Source organism: Mytilus galloprovincialis, chromosome 4, assembly GCF_965363235.1.
Source record: "Mytilus galloprovincialis chromosome 4, xbMytGall1.hap1.1, whole genome shotgun sequence".
Lineage (NCBI taxonomy): Eukaryota > Metazoa > Mollusca > Bivalvia > Mytilida > Mytilidae > Mytilus > Mytilus galloprovincialis.
The window spans coordinates 46,035,620-46,056,021 of record NC_134841.1 but is presented as its reverse complement, the minus strand read 5'-3'; the positions used below and the strand labels follow the sequence as shown (position 1 = coordinate 46,056,021).

Here is a 20,402-nt window from a genome sequence, read left to right as displayed (position 1 = left end):
GTATTGGACCTCTTATGGCTGACTATGCAGTATAGGTTTTGTTCATTGTTGAAGGCCTTGTGATCACCTAGGATTATAGTTGTTAACTTGAATGTCAATTAGTCTCTCAATTAGAGAGCTGTGGTGTAGTGGTAATTGCATCGGACTACTAACACAAAAGTTGCTGGTTCGTTCCCCGCTCTGGGGAGAAAATTTCAGGGACTGAATTTTCGGCTCTCCCTTGACACTATTTGCGAGTATGATCTTGAGAAACAATGATAGTCCATCGGATGGGGACGATAAATGGCTGACCCTTGTTAAGAGAGAGCCATATCTCTTGCACGTTAAAGACACTTATGTAGATTTCGAAAAAGAACAGCTAATGCCGCTACAAGGCCGCACTCCCACCTGGAAAGTGGAAAGGGATTAATATAGGTTGCAATAACTTGTTTCCCAATCCATTATAAATAAATATGTTTAATCTAATTGGTCTCTGACTGATAGAGAGGTGTCTCATTGGCAAGCTTACCACATCTTATTTCTATATTGGCAGCTAGCATTGTACAAGAAGAAAATAAATCGTAAATGTATTCTGATATTTATTCATAATTTAGATCTTCAACGGTCTACAGCAATATATCAATAATAAGCATTTTCATTTTTGCATACAAGGAAAAATATGGGATTTTTTTTAGCATTTCAATTTTTTTTATAAACATAAACTGAATAGACAGGGATAAATTAAGCTAACAATTAGGGGGAAAAACACATTTGATAGACTATTATTTCTTTTTGCTTGCACAATATCTGTTATCTATAGACACCTTCATAAAATTATCTATAACTTAATGCTATATCTTGATGAACTACCTTTGATAACTATAATTCAATGTATTATTATTCATTTCTTTATAGATTTGAAACTATCAATATGGTGACCATTCCCATATTCCATTTCTTTAATATTCAAAATTGGGCTAGGCATTTATATATGCAAACAAAGAAATTAGGTAATACAATGTAATAAAGAGATGGGATATTCACAATCTCATTAATCTTTAAATAATGTTTTCTTTTCCATATTTGGAATCAGAAAACTGAACTATTTCAGGGACAATTTCAGAATTCCTAGTAATTTTTGAAAAAAAAACAGTTCTTTTTATCTTGATAAATATACCTGGCACCGTCCTGAACTAGGCTCTTACATCAATACATCTCATCTACTGCCAAAAAGATACATTTGTAGTTAAACTCTTAAATATCTAACCAAAAAATATATACAATAAATAGATCAATTATCAATATACATCTAGTTAATTCATATAATAATTTTCCGCAATAAAGATATCCTTTTCTAAGCCATCCTTAGAAGTCAACTACCCCTTAAAAATAAATAAAATATTCTACCTATCTTGCTAGTACATTTTATATAATGCACTGCATTCCATTTAAACATAACACAAAACCCATGGAGGCAATATAACTTTGCTTTTGAAACTAATATTTCATAACAAGCAATTATTGTTGATGATCTGTAAAAATTGTCTGGCATGTTTTGTAAAGTAGAAATGATTAAATGGAATAGCCTTAAATACATGTAGCATAAATAAATGACTAAATATCACAAATTATATCACAAAAACTGCAACGCATAACACATTTTTTCCTCCTCAAACCTCCAAATTCATGGCTTGAATCCTTTACTACTGGCCTTTTCAAAATCTATATTAAGAATAATTATGATGACTTCTACAATATTTATTTGCTACAACAGAAAAAGAAATAGCACTTTACTAATCCTCTGGATAATCATCTTCTGACATATATAGTATCATGTCACTAGGTTACAATGTTTCATACAATCTGATTTGTCCACTAATAATTTTCTACTAAACCACCTGATATTGTATGCATTGTAAAATGTCATTCAGCAACTTTCTGTTATCCTTGTAAACTAATGTTTCCACTACCATGACTACGGGTTTACTTTTTCGTGCCATTTTATAATGTAAAAGTTCACTAGGCAAGATCTTACATAATGTCAATCAATGTAAATACATAATAATAAATGAATTCTATTTCTATTTCCACCAGCTTCCTGTTTGGATGTTAGTCCTGAGACAAATTAGAATATTTCCCAGTGTGACGGTTGAACTATATTTAAGCACTGCTCATTAGAATTATAAATTACGCAATAATGATTTTCAACTGCTGTTATAATGATTACATGACTGAAGTCCAATTTAAATAATTTTAGCTGACAATTAATAGTGAAATTCGACTTCAAATTTCTCTTTAAGGATATTATTTGAAACTTAGGTAGCATGTAATACACTGAAGTTGTAATTTCATGTAAAAATAACTCAATTCTTCTGTTCTTCTAAATTTCTGGCCTTCTGAATTCTTCAATGAGATTCAGTGGTTTACAACAGATTTACAAATAGTTTTATGTATAGAAAATGATTTCCGGGATCTGTCCATCTTCTACTGATGTTCCATTGTTGTTGCCTGCAGCATAAGTAAACTGGAAAGTCACCTTTCCACTCGAAACAGATTCATGTGTCACTTTTCTGAGACCTTTAGCTCCATAATACGAGTCTGGCCCCTAAAACAATAAAGATGAATTGAATGACACATATTTTTATTTTTATACATAATTTCAATCTTTAAATTAAAAATACCATCTTTATGGCAATTAAGTTGCCCTGTTTTCGACTAAAAAAATAAATGGGGAATGAAGCCCCCATTTTGCATATCAAATTATAAGGGGACATAACTCAAGAATGGTAAAATAAACAGTACACGCCAACCAAATTTGTATTTGATCTCAGTTTTGTTGAAAGAAGCATTGTGTTTATTAAGTTTCATGATATTTGGCCAAGACAAACTTAAAGTAGAGAATGGGAACAAAAATTACATAATGTTTTTATCAAAGAGGGTATCTATTGGGCTCCTTTATTTCTTTATTCTTCAACTTTTTATACTTTTTTTTCTTTACTTTGTTATTTTTTTGCAATAATTCTCCACTCTTTTTATATTTCAGCACCCCAAATAAACTCCTTCTTTCCTGTTCCGTTAAATCTTATATCTGTATATAGTGGCAGATGAAGGAATGTTCATAAGGTTTTGGTAGACACTAACTGCCTTAGAGGGGTCCCAGCTACAGTCATGCTTCAGTATTTCCCTATATATTGAATTTTAATTTTTTCCACAAAAGAAGGGCCCTGTAAATCCCTCTAAATCTGCCTTTGGTATAATTATAATAATAATGTAGTAGTTATTGTACACTACCTTCTCTATGCAGTAGTAAAGGGAATAACCATTTCAGAAATTTAAATTGTTTATAAAATATTAATTTCTAAATTATGAGTGAAGCTTGATTTAAATTTCAAAATATCTACAAATATTTGGAATTTTCAATATTCTAATCACCCTGAAAATTTGACATTGCCTTATATACATGATGTAGTTCTAGTGGTAGAATGTTTTATACTATTTATAACCATATATAAAAATATGAATATTTGATCAGGAATAAGCATAAAAGAAAACTAACTTTCAAAGTTGAACATGCTGTGTAACTAGTGTTGGGCAGAATTTCCACTGGCTCTTTAAACATCACACGGAACGTTGAGTTAGAGCCATCACACTGAAAACTGGTGTCATTGTGTCCCATTACTTTACCAGTGTCAGACTGTATAATCTGAAAGTTAAAGAAATGTAAACATCAAATGTCCAAAATACTGGTTTCTGGAGGATTATATTTTTGTACTTAAGCCATACCAATTTAAATATAGAATAACCATACATTGTCTCGAAATATCAAAGTTATTTGTACGAGGCTAAGAAACAGGTAGAAAGCAAGGCTGTGCCGAGCATTTCTACCTGTTTCGAGCCGAGTACAAATAACTTTGATATTTCGAGACAATGTATGGTTATTCTTTATATACTGCAACTCTTATAAGTCTTCTAAATGAAGTATTTAGGGTAAAAACCATCATTTTTTAATTTGAAGCGGACGACGTAAAATTTCCGCGAACCTGTATGTTTTATTGACGTCATAAATAAAACTCTACAGAAACACATTGTCAACGTCATAAACAAGGTGATATACGGTCATTGACTGTATATCACATATGAATATACAGTCAATGCAATTTGACTGCTCAAATAGGACAGCTGCAGTATATTTCCTAATAAGACTGACCTGTCCGCAAGTATTTTTTTCAAAAGGAAAAAAAATGTTTTTATTTTATTCCTGCTTTACACATCGGGGAAAGAAACTGTGTCTATTTCCCATGCCGTTTTTTTTTTTTTTTGTGTAAACATTTAAAAAAAGATATCCTGTTACCCTGTAAAATCATGCTGATTTTCGTTGTTAGAATAAAGTACGCAGAAGGAGAAGTGTTGCCTTCAACTGCAATATTGTTTTCCGGAGGAACAAAACTATCCATACCAACTGCATGTGTATGCACCTGTCCTGAGTCAGGAGCCTGTTGTTCAGTAGTTGTCGTTTGTTGTAGTTCATAGGTATTTCTCCGTTTGTATATAGATTAGATCATTGGTTTTTCTGTTTGAATTATTTAACACCAGTTATTTTGGGTATTTAGCTTGCTGTTTGTTCTGGGCCAAAGCCCTGTGTTGAAGGTTGTACTATGGCCTGTATTAACTATAAATACATTATCAGGTTGGGAACAACCCTCCAAATGAATAGTTTCTTAAATAAGGGACTGTTATTAGACAAGGGGTAATTTCACTGAACATTGTAGAAAAGAAGAAAAAACTGGGATTTATTAACTTTAAAAAAGGGGGGGATTCAAAGTCAAGTTTACAAAAATTCTTGCACATGTGTTGACCATATAATACCAGATAGATGTATAGTTCTTTTAGTCAAGGAAATCTAGCGTAAATTTGACCCTTATTATAACCTTGAAGTAATTGCAATAGAAGATTTTTAAGTTTTAAATTTTAGAACTATATCCCAAATATACACAGAACAAGAATGTGTCCCAAGCACACGGACGCCCCATCAGCACTATTATTTTTTATGTTCAGTGGACCATGAAAATGGAATAAAATCTCTAATTTGGCATTAGAATTAGAAAGATCATATCATAGGGAACATGTTTCCAAAGTTTGAAGTTAATCGGACTTCAACTTAATCAAAAACTACCTCGACCAGAAACTTTAACCAAAACTTTAACCTGAAACGGGACAGACGGACGAACGAACGAACGGAGGAACGAACCAACGCACAGACCAAAAAACATAATGCCCATAAATAGGGCATAAAAATGGGGCATAAAAAAAGTCCTATAAAATCTTACTTGAGGAAAACTAAAAAAATTGTGATTTTAACATTACTCTTTGCATTGATAAGGGACATAACTCTGCAGAACAGCCAGAAAAATAAATAAAAATTGATACAAAATTATAACTTTACAGCTTCTATTCAATAGAATGTATTAATTCTTGACACTTTAGCTGTCATTAGAGTATAAAAACCAACTCTAAAGGTGTTTTCATATCTTTAATCAAGCTACAACCTAGATTTCATAATTCATTAGTTGACCAATTATTTAATTTTTCAGCATGTCAAGGTAAAGAATCTCAAATTTAATAAAACTAATTAAGATATAACCAATACCAAATATTCACATTATTTTTTTTCAAAATGGTCACAAAGCCATAAGTGAAAAAAAAAATACCAATGACACTTCAGTTTTTGGACATTTCATGAGCAGAAGAATATATAATATAGTCAAATACAAACTTATAACCCCATCAAAGTATCATATTTTACATGAATTTTAAGGAAAATCAACCAAAAAATGACCAAAAATTGCAGAGTTATTTCCCTTCAAATGTTAATTTCCATAAGAAATTAAAAATGCAAAATTTGACTTTTCCTCAAGTTAAATTTTATGGGACTTTGTTCTGTGTATATTTGGGACTGAATGCTATGGATTAGAACTAAAACATTTTCTGTTGCCATTAGTTTGAGGTTCAAACTTAGTTTGACTTGACTATTTGGGAAAAGGTTTTTCAAATAATATAAATATGTGCTCTTTTGTACTAAAAAGTTGTTTAACAAATTATATCACTTGAAATGTATCCTTCATAAAAGGGATAGTTATAACATTGAGGGATTGTTCCCAATCTGATTATGACAAGGATGGAGAATTGTCTCATTGGCACTCATACCACATCTTATTTATATACAAATTGCCAAAAAGACAAAAAAACACTGAAATGACAAAGACACAGACAACCAATTCAACATACAATGTATAACACAAGAAACTACTAGTAATATGTACACACATCATCAATCCGACCTCAAAAAGCTGTAGGTGAACACAGGTGTTCTGGAATGATGAGTAACTCCTGCTTTTTGTAAGATAGCTGTCATGTTGCTAGTTATAAGTAATGTGTGGTAAAGGAGGAAATAAATTTATGACATTTAAATGGAAATAATTCAAAGCAGTTAAAAAATTATTCAATTATATCTTTGTCAACAGGGAAAAAAAAACCACTTCAACATTCGATAAATTAAAGAAGACTTTGAGTGTCAAAGTACAAGCGGTAAATCAACTTTTATACCATTTTGTTTTGATCAATATTGGCAAAACCTTTTATTTTATTTAAAAAAAAAAATTATAATCACTCGCCTTTATTTTTCAAGCTTCGCCCAAAAAAATTGCAAATTGATTTTTTTTTTATTAAAATTTTCAATTGCTTGCTCGCCCCAATTTTTGGAGTCGAAAAAACTGTAGAACAAGAAATTAAATTGGTGTGGCCTTATTGCTGAAAATTTTTTATTATTTCTTGTAACAGTTTTGTTTATTATCATGACTATTGTTTACTTACATCTGTGTTTCAGTTGTATGTTACACACACAGTATAAATATTCAAGTTCCTTGTATTGGAGTAATTGGAGTTAAATGGCTATAATAAGCCCTTTTTCTGAGAAAAAAATATAGAACTCTGGTAGGATATAAAACATTGCTAGCTACTTTGTCTTTTATAGAGTTTTCAGAAGAAAATAGTTCAATGAATTCCAGATGCAAAATATCTTGAAAAGAACATTTACAATCAACAAGAATGTGTCCAAAGTACACGGATGCCCTACTCGCACTATCCTTTTCCATGTTCCATGGACCGTGAAATTGGGTAATTATCTAATTTGGCATTAAAATTAGAAAGATCATATCATAAGCAACAAGTGTACTAAGTTTCAAGTTGATTGGACTTCAGCTTCATCAAAAATTACCTTGACCAAAAACTTTAACCTGAAACTCCCACTTTCATTTTCTATGTTCAGTGGACCGTGAAATTGGGGTCAAAAGTCTAATTTGGCTTAAAAATTAGAAAGATCATCTCATAAGCAACAAGTGTACTAAGTTTCAAGTTGATTGGACTTCAGCTTCATCAAAAACTACCTTGACCAAAAACTTTAACCTGGACGGACGAACGGAACCACAGACGGACGGACGGACAAACGGAGCCACAGACCAGAAAACATAATGCCCCTCTACTATCGTAGGTGGGGCATAAAAATTATACTGAAATGTTTATATTTGAAAAAAATTTGATTGGGAAGCATATTTTTGTACATTTGTAAGACCCTTCTCCAAAAAAAGAAAGGAAAAAATACTTTTTCAACAGTATGATCCCTAGCTTGGTTTTTTTTTCATTTTTATTGTGTCACATTTTGTCATATTTCAAATAACTGACTAAAAATATGTTATAGGTTTTGCTCATTGTTGAGGGATGTATGGTGACCTGCAGTTGTTTAACTATGCCTTATTTTGACTCTCAATGGCAATCTAACTACATGTACACCTCCTCATTTTATAACAATAATTACCTGAATGGTGACATAATATTCCTTAGGTCCATGAATACTACCATAAAGTCCAAAACCAACTACAAATATTCTTCTGTTAACCATGAACCTGTAAGATATAAATGTTTTAATTTATTCATTATTTCATATATATCTGACAGGTATATTTTTAAGTAAAATGCTACGAAGTATGGGTATGAGAAAATGTCAAAATGATGATATGAAAAGACATCTACAATATGATTATAACAAGATCAATAAATTATGTATATCCTTTATCCCATATTTCCCTTCCAAGATCAGGCAACACATTCACTTTGAATCTGATATATTTTTAGTTGTGATTACTAATTTATATATCATTGTACATGTATATTAGCCTTCACACATTTGAAGAAAATAATTTCATTTTTAGATGTTACAGTAATTAACTGACCAGAAACTGTCAGATCCTTTTAAGCCATGCAGTAAATATTAATGACATACATGTACAAAAATATATATGTGAAGTTAGTTTATGTTAAGGTTGAACATATGCTTTATATGATGTTAACATGATCACCTAGAAACAAAAGTTTTACCCAAATTTCAGTCAATTCAGTACCTGTAGCTGCTATTTCATATCAACTTATGTCCTACATGGTTTATTGACTACACATTAAAGCAACATGGGGCATTATTAAGCTAAGTTTGGTCCAGATATTTCTTATACATGTTATATGGTTGAAAAGAATAAGTGTTGAAACCTTAATGTTCATGTACTTTACTTCAAGGATTTCTGGTACCATACTTAAAATATTACCTTAAATTATCTTGATTTAACTGGATCTTCATACTATTGATACACTAAAATACTGATAATCTTGTAAGTTGATGAACAGGTCGAGAACTCTAGATTTTCTGACGTCAGAATATATTTGCATAGTAATTTCCAAAACACAAGGCCAATATGGCCTTGAAAAACTGACCAATCGACTCAATGAACTACAATGCATTGTGGGCTACTACGAGTAAACTACTACTTAAAACACGTGGAATTAGTGGGAAAACAGTCAATTAATATATTGTCTGGGACTCTCATTACCAAAGTTTTTATTCTGCAAATATATTTAATGTAAAATATATAACGTAATCTTCAATTTTCATGCTCAGATTAAAAAAATATTGTTTATTGGCTTCACGATTTGACTTTCTTTTTCGCCTTGCAAAAGTAGTTGAACCGGTTTTGTGCATTGTTATGAATTGAACCTGCATTAATTTCACGACATGACACAGTGAAATATCCAATGAAGTGACCACTGTCCAGTAAGAAAATCATTTGAGCTCTTTTAAACCTGTATAATGTCATTGCAAAATCATTTCTGCCTAGAAAAACACGAAACTTTCATTGAAACACTTCTTTCTGTACTGAATGTGTATTTTTTTTATCAGGACCTGAACTAATAGTAAGAACATCATAATACTCAGTATGCTAAAAAGAAGTGTTATGAAAGCGGCAGGGGCGGGTCCAGCCATTTTAAAAAGGGGGTCCTAACCCTGGACAAAAGGGGAGGGGGTTCCAACTACATGTCCCCATCCAAATGCACTGATCGTCCAAAAAAAAGGGGGTCCATCCCCCGGAACCCCCGCCCCCTGGATCCGCCACTGAGCGGGTACGGTATATAGCTCAATACATTTTTTATAGTTTCATCCATCGATAATATCCGTTTGTTGCTAATTTTATCACAAAATATACCTCAGAGGTTTTTTTTATCGTTCGGCTGCTGTTCTGTTGACATATGTAAAATATCTCCAATATTAAAAGTCTCTGGATCATAGTGGGTGCCATATTACCTATTATTTTTTTTTCTAAAACGTGCTTTGTATATAGAAATAAGAAGATGAGGTATGAGTGCCAAATGAGACATCTTTCCAACAAAGACATAATTTAGTAAAGTAAGCAGTCATAGGTCCAATGCTGAAAAGTAAGCTATTAATGACCCAAAATTACTTGTGTAAAACAATCCAAACAAAAAAAAACAAACAAAAAAACGGCCCAATTGAATATATAAAAGGACAAGAAATCTATCCCATCAAAAAAAATATATTGTATAGGAGCCTGTATTTCAGTGGTTGTCGTTTGTTTATGTGTTACATATTTGTTTTTTTCATTTTTTTTTTTATATAATTAAGGCCGTTAGTTTTCTCGTTTGAATTGTTTTACATTGTCATATCGGGGACTTTTATAGCTGACTATGCGGTATGGGCTTTGCTCATTGTTAAAGGCCGTACGGTGATCTATAAATGTTAATTGCTGTATCATTTTGGTCTCTTGTGCACAGCTGTCTCATTGGCAATCATACCACATCTTCTTTTTTATTATAGATCCAACGCTGCAATTTTCACAAAACATATCAAATTTTCCACCTTGTCGCACATACATATGGATAAAATCATTACAGCTTATTTCCGAATGCATGTGGAGCAAAACTTTGGTTAGCTTGCTTGCTTTGTTTGTATATTGTACAAAATATAAAATATACAAGTTAAACTATGCCTATATATATATATATATATATATTGTTTAAAGATGTCAATCTTATTTTCAAAGCTTGTATAAACAACTATACAAACAAAGCAAGCAAGCCAACCAAAGTTTTACTTTGCAGGTTTAAGAAATCAGCTGAAATGATTTTATTCAGTTTGGCAAATGTCCGAGCCCGTTAAAAAACGAACAAACTGAAACTACAGTTGCTGACTTCACTACCTTCAAAAAAAAGGGAACAGTTTGGAAGTCCCATATACTGAAATGTGACCAACAAAAATGCTTATAGATTTTGTTAACACTGTCATGTATGTAAATATTTCTTCGCCTTTTTACGAACACAAAATTCAAGGATCCCACATTTGCCTTTAATTATCTATACGAACATTGCTGTACTCTTGAATATCAGCACCGACTGTTATCGACGGCTTACTTTACACCAGTAAGTTTGTCTCATGGGTAATTGTGTTTTTTCGCTGTTGTTTCGTTGCCTCTGGTGGACAAATACATGAAATCTCTGTGCCATCATCAAACATGTTAATGGCTATATATCGGATAATTCAAACCTTTTTTTCTTCGCATAGAAACAACTCTTCGTTAATCTGAGCATGGAAGTAATACTTTATATCACGAACTATAAATGAGGATACACAAAATGAAAAACTAAGCGAAATTGTGAATCCCGCATTGCACGAAAAAATGTGTTGTATTTCAGTAAATAACACGTGTTCTTGGTTGATTGTAAACACGTAGTAGTCCATCATGCATTGTGACTCATTTAGTGGATTGGTAAAAAACCTAGGTAAAAATAAATTGCGTCACATGTAAATAAACAATTACATGTGCGAGAACATAAGTATGCTAATTTATGCATTTCCATATAAGGTAGTGGTCCCGACCTGATGAAGTAGAACACTTTTCTAAATTAATATTACCTGATTCTATCACTGGTTCCACTATAACCCCATCTACTCTCTATCTGACAAAATCTGGATACAACTTGTTCTTTACCAGTCAGACAACACCTTGGAACATCAAGGAAAGCTATCTGTGGTTTAGGATTTACTGTAAAGTATAAGAACAATTTGACCACCTCTTTATCTTCTAACAATCCACTCTGAGCAGCTCCTTGAGCGAATTCTTCCACACTCATTAAAGGGAAGCGAATCAGTCTTAATGCACGCCCTAACACGCCACGTTGATTTTCAGGACTTGGTGGCAGGTTTTTACGAGTGCATTCTGCCTCTGCCCAACGACAAACTGATGCGAAAAGTTTGAATTCTCTTATTCCTAATGTGTCCCGTTCTAGAACACAACAAAGTGTTTCTAAATCTATGTCCGTGAAACCGTCGGCCTGCAAAGCCTCGTGTGTATTTTTATCTATAGTTTCTAAGCACAAAGCTGCCAGCTGGGGTTCGTCAAATAAACGTGCCTGCGTCAAAAGCATGAATGCATTGTCACTGCTCAAATTTCTCTTTAAGAACTCAACACATTGTTTCTCTAATGCTGGTACTGCATATTTCTTAGCAGCATACAATGTAGTCATAACAGAATCAGAACATATTTTAACTTCATCTGAATACAAAAATCTGAGAAGAGAAATAAATGCTGCGGGCTCAACGTCAGGGATTTCTACAATATCCTCTTGTGTTGCCATTGGACCATTAAACTGTGCATCAAACACAGCACTACCTACAGACAGAACAAATTTATGAGCAGGTATTTTTTGTTGATGGGGTGGTGCTCCAACCATAAAATGAACATCAGCCATTATTTCAGTGTTACAAAGATAAGAAAGTCTGTCTTTGACGCAGATTTTAGTAGCCTGCCAGTTATAAGGAGCGTTTCCACCATGTCCAAAAGCTGCACTTGCAGTTGCCAGCAAAAGGGCTTTCTCTGGACCTGGGTCACTTTGAGAAGAGATCTGGGTGACAAATTGACTAGAAAACACAGGTAAATCTGAGGTTGAAGGAACCCTTTCCATCTTGACAGGGTTTTGAGCGGGTGACTCTTGTATGGAATTTAATGGCGAGTCTGGTACTCCTGAATCATCCATAGCCTCAGCTGATGACTCTGAATAGCTTGCTGTTGAATTAGCTTGTTGTTGATGTGATTGGGGTTGTGATACTGAATTAAGGGGATTTCTTGGATTCACATTAAGTTTCTGATTTGTACACAAATTTTTTGCTGTTTGATTTTCTTCTCTATTAGCAGTCTTTTCATCATTTTTTCTCTCTTTTCTTTTCGGTTGTTTATCTGGTTTATCTTTTTCATCCATTTTTCTGTCCATATGGAACAGCCTTCTGATGAACTTTAACTCAATTTTACCTGCAATAAAAACGATTTTATAGTAAAGTTTCTCTAGAACATGATGGTTTGCTTTTGATCAAACTTAAAAGATATATATAACTATGTATGTTAAATTATAACTGATAATAGATACATGTACAATATTAATATGTACCTGAAACAATATTAATGTGTACCTGAAACAATACAGTTGATAACTATAATCCATTAGCTATTGAAACATCCACGAACTAGATGCGTTCTACATGTATATAACTACAATTGCCAAAAAAAAACAAAACATATTTATAGTGTATGCATATGCTCAACATTGCTAAAGGTCATATCTTCTTTAATTTTAATTTGTTAACATGGTTAAGTTGGAGTCTAACAGCTTTTTAAAATGTTTTAATTTTAAATGAGCCAGAGGAATAGAAAATGCTCCTCATGGCCAAATAACGACACTAAATTGTGTGACTTGAACATTTTCTTAAAACATGACCATCTGGATTTTTTGGGGAAGCGTAATAGGGGACACTTGACAAATTGATGGCTTCTTTAATTCCAGCAAAAAACAAAAAAAAATGAACAAAAACTTGATTTACAAGCAAATCTTGTTAAGTAATTTTTACCTTGATGCATGAACATGTTGGGATGGATGTTTATAATTGTAAATGTTCTTCTAATTTCATGTATATATATACCAAATTATATTACACTGTATATATATAACCATGATTTAATTGATTTTTCCATATCACCAGAGAAAATCCCCATGTATTTCAAGGTCAACATTGCACTTCAGAAATGAGACCTCTGAATTTGATATATACATGTACAAAATGTACCACCAGTACCAGTACATTTACTTAAAACTATTCTGATAAATCAAAAGGTTTCCTGTCAACAATTAGAAAAGATTTTTACAATTATTTAATATACATGTACACGCATATTGCAACTAACTGTACCTAGATATGTTTAGCAGCTTTTTTGTTCATAACAAATTGTTATTTTGTTTAATTGAGAAGGAAAATAAATGCAAAAGTACAAAAACAAAAAAACTTTAAAAATAGGTTCGAAAATGATTCCATTCATTTAAAAATTTGTAATATCTCTTTTTATTTATATATTTTCTTAAATATGAGCAAAAATGGCAGAAAAGAACATGTATATATTTAAAATGAATATATAAATACAACTGACTCACCCATATCATATAGGAATAAAACAAATTTCCTGCTTTTAAAATTTTCAATCCACAAATGAAAAATCAATGTCAATAATTAAAACAAGGAAATAGATACAAATTTCCAAAACAATAAAAAATAGTGACTGGTTTATTATCCTCTGTTATAAATGTACATTACATAATCTTTATACATGTTAATTGCAATAAACACATGGAACCCCCTCCTACAAATAAACAATCAATTGAAGGCTTCTGTTTCAAAGATCCCTTATCATACAATGGAACAATTGTATAAACATTTTTATCAACAAGGGAATGTTCAAATAAATAAACTAGTGGTTATTTTTCATAACAGTTCTTATTTTCCTCTTTAAAAGGCATTATATACTTGTATGATGTATACACTTAAGACATATTATTTATTATCTTCTGCAATCTTACAATGCATATGTATATACATGTATACATTGGGAACAAATATTATGATGATAAAAAAAATATTTTTGATGGAGTTTCAGAAAACTAATACTAATTGTCTTGCAAAACCAATTTATTCTGATCTTTTAAAATAGACTTTCTAATTAAATTGCCAGTCTTTTTTTTTCTAATCTTTATTACAAGTAAAAAAAAAAGTAGTAAACTTTGTCTACTAAATGATATATATATAATTGCATCCATACAGACCAAAGCAATAATACAAATCATACATGTATTATTCATGTATATACTTTGGCATGGTGTGCAATATTTATAGGATCTTTTGGCTGATTTGATATATATTGATGATTTTTTTTTACAACATTACCAATCAGATCCATCTACCGGTATATTAACTATAATGTTTTTTATCTGTATATCATTCTGTCATGTCTGTTAGGAATCACAAGATTATGAAGTTTTTAAATAGCTTTTTATTAATAAAGTTGCCCTCCAAAATATGAATCATTAATTTTCTGTAAGAAACCGATAGGATATTAGTATAGTCATGAAATTGGGAGATCATTTGGTAATGTCATGACTGTAAAAACTAGTATATCAATCAACATGAAGAGATACATATAAAACTCCTGTATTAAATAGTCAACTGTTAAATTGACAATTTAATTGAATGTTGATTTATTTGCTTACCAAGCTGGCAACACTTTTTACAAATTAAAGAAAAGGATGATAATTTATCCTGATTAAGTTTCATTTTTGGCTTACCTAGACCTTCAGATAAAAAAACGTTGTTTCTAAATATACAAGATATAGGTACATGTACAAATGTATCTATTTTAAAACAAAAACTGCATTTTGTACTAAACATGACAGTCAATATCAAATTGAGATAGCTATCCACCATAGAAATAGACTAAAGGATAATTAATGATGATATATATCCTTAAAAAGGTTAAAGTTTTTAGCAGGACCCTTTCCAAAATTTTATAAAATTTAACACCACTACCGGTAATTACATGTCATGCATGTACTCATATTAAGTCCGAGTACAGAGTTATCATAATCATCCCTTGATTTTCGCTGTTCACGAATATAGTCCCTAGTGTGGACAATGTGTTACTTGTCATTTTTTTTTTATACTCCTTCCAAATTTATTTATTTATGTTTTATGCCTCAAGTACCAAGAAGGGGGATAAAACTACGCTAAAAAAATTTGATTCATGAATTATAATGTAAAGTGGGGATTTGGTCCAGTTGAAATAGGTCAAAAATTAATATTTCGGAAGCTGTCAAAAGATTTCAAGACCCCCTTCACATAAAATTGTCCATATATTGAGTTAGAGCTGATGAAGTTTTCTATAATTTTGATATAATTTGTCCCAAAAGTAGTACAACACACTGTAACAATATTATGGAGAAAGCGCAGGTGGGATTTTTTTTATTTCCATTTATTGTCTAAAAGAAATGCACTACGAAATAACTGTGTACTTGGACCATATTTTATTATTATATTACACAACAATTGGAATTCATGTTTCCCACATAATCACTAAACCCTCTAAAATTGGTATCCTACGAATAATAATGAATCCACAGTACATTTGTATTACACAATAAAATACAGTAAATGATTTAATAGAATAATAAGAGTGATTTAATTTAGGCTCATTTAAGCAAAAAACATATACATGTTTACATTATGCTTTATACACATTTAAAGAAAGTAACATATATAACTGATGAAATTGACAAAGCAAAATCTCTTTTGGAAACAATCTTGTTGAAAATACCTTTTCTTGATTAATTTATAGAACTACATGTAAGTCAATGGGAGATAACTCTTCATTGATTTTTTTTAACATCATTGATATTTTCTGAAAGCTTAAGTACTTTTGATCTTAAAAATAGAGACTGCAATAATTAAGATATTAAACTTTTCAAAAAAATAATAATTAAGAATTTAAATTTAACTGTTGAGATCTAGTATCTTTCGGAATTGAAAGTTTCAAAAAAAATGTAGTTCATCTTCAACTGCGTTCTTACATTGCTTGCACTTTCTGTCTTTAGCTTTTATACAAAGTGAACTCCAACATTCAATTTCAAGGTCATGACAGCTAGTTCTAAATCTTTTAATTATTTGCATATTTTTTTTAATTCATTTTTAAAAATGGTTCAAACATAAAAATATTTTTAAAATTTCTGAAAGTTCTTACTACACTTTGAATTGGTATTCTTGCCAGAATTGCTTTTTAAATTATGCTAAATGCCCAAAATTCATTAAATTTTATTGTTAGATATTTATTTTTTTACTGTTGTTAATTAAATATATAATTGCTTTGTTTTAACTTTTGACTGGTTTACAAATAAATGGTTTAAATCTAGGAATTTAAATACATGTTTAATGTGATCTATCTTGGATTCCTGGTTAAGTATGTTCACAGACTGGGATAGACTTATGGCCTCCCATTGGATAATATTTGAAGGTTCAATTTCTTCCATAAGATGAATCCAATAATTATATATATTTTATCATTTTCATAATTACCTTTAAAAAAAAGTGCAGGGAGTGATACTGCATATTTTTGTAGTTCTACTTTGAATTCCATATTAAGTCATAAGTGCTTTTATGTTAACTTCAAGTGAAAATTTGCAAAGTGTGAATTTTCATAAGTACAAGCTATTTTAAAGACAATCAGTTTCTTTTGAAATAAAATTGTCCATATATGATTTTGTTTCTTATACCTGTTATACATGTATATAACCCAAAATTTAAGAATTCAAATTGGAATTTTGTCAAATGTTTCCATGCATAGGGTATCATGTCAATATTACCCAAAGTCAATGTGGTGCAAGTTCTTTTAAATAAAGGTTAATTTTATGGATAATGACGATGGTGGACGATCAAAATTATGCCTTTGAAGCATAATTCAAACATATTAAGATGTTTATAGACATAATAGATATTCATTCCAATATTATCAAGATTTTGAGGCAAGAATAATTCATGTCTATTTCCAGTATGCAACCATTATATAATAGGGTTGGTTGGGATTTTAACAAAATCATGCTTTTTTGGTAAAAGTCCAGAATGATTTATGAATCTTATACATGTAAATGTTTAAAAACTTTAACTGAAGACTGTATGTATTTATACTATTAAATGAGAAGACCTCATTTTGTGCGTTGCTTCTCTTCTTTCCACATGTTGTGCCATCTATCGGAAGATAAAAGTCACATCCATTCCGAATACATCATTCTTGACTTGGTAAAGTAGGAAAGTGAAGACTTGTTGCACAATAAACACGTGGCAATTGTTAACAAACACATTCTAAATTTACACGTGATCATGTCATAGGTGCTTTTTGATTGGATGCAGCGAGTTTTGACTGCAACCAATAAAAATCCTTACCCTGTGTCTCCGAAATTTTATCTCAATCTGTCAAGGGTGAAGAGAACAGGAGTGGATCGTAACCCTTGGTTAGCGAAAATGCTGTGTCCTATAACAGGTGCCATGCATAGTCGCATTTGTCATCCATTCGCATGATTATCCAGTTCAGGTTGTTTTAGGAAAAAACGAAAATAAAGGTGCCCTGATATTGTTCCAATCATCAGACCGACTTTTTAGTCATTGACAAGACTTCTGGTTTTAACTTGCACATTATTTTGTCATTAACATTAATACATATCATAGTCTGATAAGGCAGCTTAGTCTGAGATATAAAGAGTGACTCTAACTTATTATCAGTTATTACGTAACACTGACTGACCTCTCACCATCAGCAGCTTGACAATTTTAACCAACGTTTATAATTATGAAATGTGAAAATTAACATGCTGCAGGATTTACATGTAGTATAAAGGGACAGTGGCCAACTAAGACCCTGCAGGATCTACGAAAATATTATGAAGTTGCTGCGGCACTGCAGCATCATATTTACCTGGGGAGAACACTGATGCACAGAGTTTTTCTTTCATTTTTAAAATTTATGAAAACTACTCAAATTGAGAAATATTGGTGTTAGTTTTTTTTTTACATTTCCATCATGATTCAAGAGTGATGTGTCCAGGAGAAATATTATTTCCTGCTTTCATTGATCAATCATCAGTTTCCACTTACACTGAATCAAATACTTCACAAAACTCTTGAACTATTTCCATAATGATTTATTATTTGTAGAGGGTGGTAAAGGGTTATTTTCGTGCAACGTGTTTTGCCATTTATGATTTCTTCTTCATTTATGTATATGCAATAGAAATGACTATTATCTCATTGACTATGAACTTGCTGTACCAAATGGACAGAAGAGAGAGACCGAAGTCAAAGCCGACAACAGACGGGTTGGTCTCTTGACTTGAAATTGAAGTTGAGTCACTGTGACATCACGTCTATATGTCATGCACGTTCACTTACATGGCCTACAATAAATTTATCAATTCAATTGTTCACATCATAAAGCATATTTACATCTTCAAAACAAAGCAACCTACTTTCAAGATCATTTTCTCAGTCAATGTTTTCCGACCAAGCAACAACAATGAAACAGGAAGTAGAAAATATAATATCTGCTCATGTGCAGGATTTTAAGGGTTAGATAATTTGCTACCCTTGATTGGAAATTATCTGTTTACTATTTACACTATGCATTGCTTTTCACAGGTTTACTGTACAAGGTTGTGAAAAGAAATATTGATTTGATAGTTTTGAAAAATATTTGAATACTTTGAAATTGCCTGATATCCCTATGATCAAATTTCAATAATAGAATTTAGTTTAGTTGTGCTCACCTGTTTATACTTCGTCAATTTTTTAAAGTTGGTAATTAGATTTATTTCAAAAGTATGATTTCGCCCTTTTATCTTTTCGGACCCTATCGTGCATCATCCAGAACAAGTACACGTATAAACGGAAGAACACGAACTCGTAAATTCAACCATGCTGGAAGAAAAGAGTATTAATTGTAACAGAACAAACAGAATACTACTGAATTATTTTGAATATCGACAAATGCATAAAATTGTTTATATTCTTTAAAATTTGTTATAATCTTTGAAAGAATTTTACCGTCGACAAATTTTCAATCCGAGTTTTTTTTTTAACATTGGTATAAAATTTCAATTTCTACCCAAGCAGGGCCGTAACTAGCCTCCTTTAATAGTGAGGCAAAATATATTCGAAAATTTTTGGGCGAGGGGTCTGGGGGCTGCTTAAGGCCACCAGAGGCTCTGAGAAAGTTATAAATAAAGTTGAATTCTTTGCTTTGCTGTTTTACATCATACCCACTAACAAATTGAAAACTGTACCTATACGCCTTATTTTTAGTCCAGATTTTTAGTAGTCGTATTGCTATCTTAGAAAGTCTTACTGATTAAAATACTGCAATAGGTAACAATTTGACAATTTAGTAGTGTCAACCCTGGGGTTATGACCCGTGTATATAGCATATTAGTCCTGAATACAACGTTTGGTGGTGCGCCTGTCAGATGCGGAACGTACAGATGAGGTAATAGGTAACAGGTGAATATACTATTGGTATCGGTAGCGGACTCGACCCGGAACTTCTTAATTATTGGCAATATTAATTACGTGGAAAACAAAAGGGCCTGGAGTGGTGTAATTTTTAATCTACACCTTTGTACTATATTAGTTATATATAAAGTTGAATTCTGTGATTCGTCGTTTTTACGTGATGACGGCTGACAAATTGGACCTCGTAATTTTAGTATTATAGATTGTTGAAGACCATCCGGCAACTATCAAGATGAAGAGCAAGAACACAAAATTTGACCATTGATCATTTGAATTTTTTCTATGCATTGATTTTGTGCATATATGTCCCCATACTCCTTTATTATCTGCTAAAGGGTCTCAACACGACTTAATGCAAGTTTAACCTTTCAATGTAAAAGGTCATATATATGGCAATACCTTGTTTTTTTTTCTTCAAATTATTTGATACCGGGAAATATGTGACCTTACTTTACTTCAAACCATGTCAGCTATCTTATTTCATTTGTAAACAATAAAACAAACTGTTTTGTATTCTTTGATATCAATTTCAATTATCCATGCAGAAAGGACAATTTTTTTTTCTCCACTGAGTAGCATCGCATGTTCTTAAAATATATTACTC

General features: G+C 31.6%; 1 protein-coding gene across 3 annotated transcripts; it reads right to left on the bottom strand.

The window, feature by feature from the left end:
• Window positions 1–565: 565 nt before the first annotated feature.
• LOC143072268 (BTB/POZ domain-containing protein 1-like) lies at window positions 566–18,838 on the bottom strand. Of its 3 annotated transcripts, none has more exons than XM_076247122.1 (5): window positions 18,760–18,838; window positions 11,288–12,680; window positions 7,850–7,937; window positions 3,536–3,682; window positions 566–2,584 (listed from the first exon to the last, which is right to left on the bottom strand). In XM_076247122.1, exons 2-5 carry the CDS (start codon window positions 12,640–12,642, stop codon window positions 2,426–2,428), a joined length of 1,749 nt encoding a protein of 582 aa, XP_076103237.1. In that variant the 5' UTR covers window positions 12,643–12,680; window positions 18,760–18,838; the 3' UTR covers window positions 566–2,425. The 3 variants fall into 3 exon arrangements, with proteins under 3 accessions (XP_076103237.1, XP_076103238.1, XP_076103236.1); XM_076247123.1 differs by having other exon boundaries at window positions 18,683–18,800; XM_076247121.1 differs by lacking the exon at window positions 18,760–18,838 and adding an exon at window positions 13,852–13,985.
• Window positions 18,839–20,402: the final 1,564 nt, after the last annotated feature.

Coding starts and splice junctions, on each gene's coding strand:
- LOC143072268 (XM_076247121.1), bottom strand. Junction 3,683..7,849: donor AATATTATGTCACCATTCAG/GTAATTATTGTT, acceptor TTTAACTTTCAG/ATTATACAGTCTGACACTGG. Junction 2,585..3,535: donor CAGCATGTTCAACTTTGAAA/GTTAGTTTTCTT, acceptor TTATTGTTTTAG/GGGCCAGACTCGTATTATGG.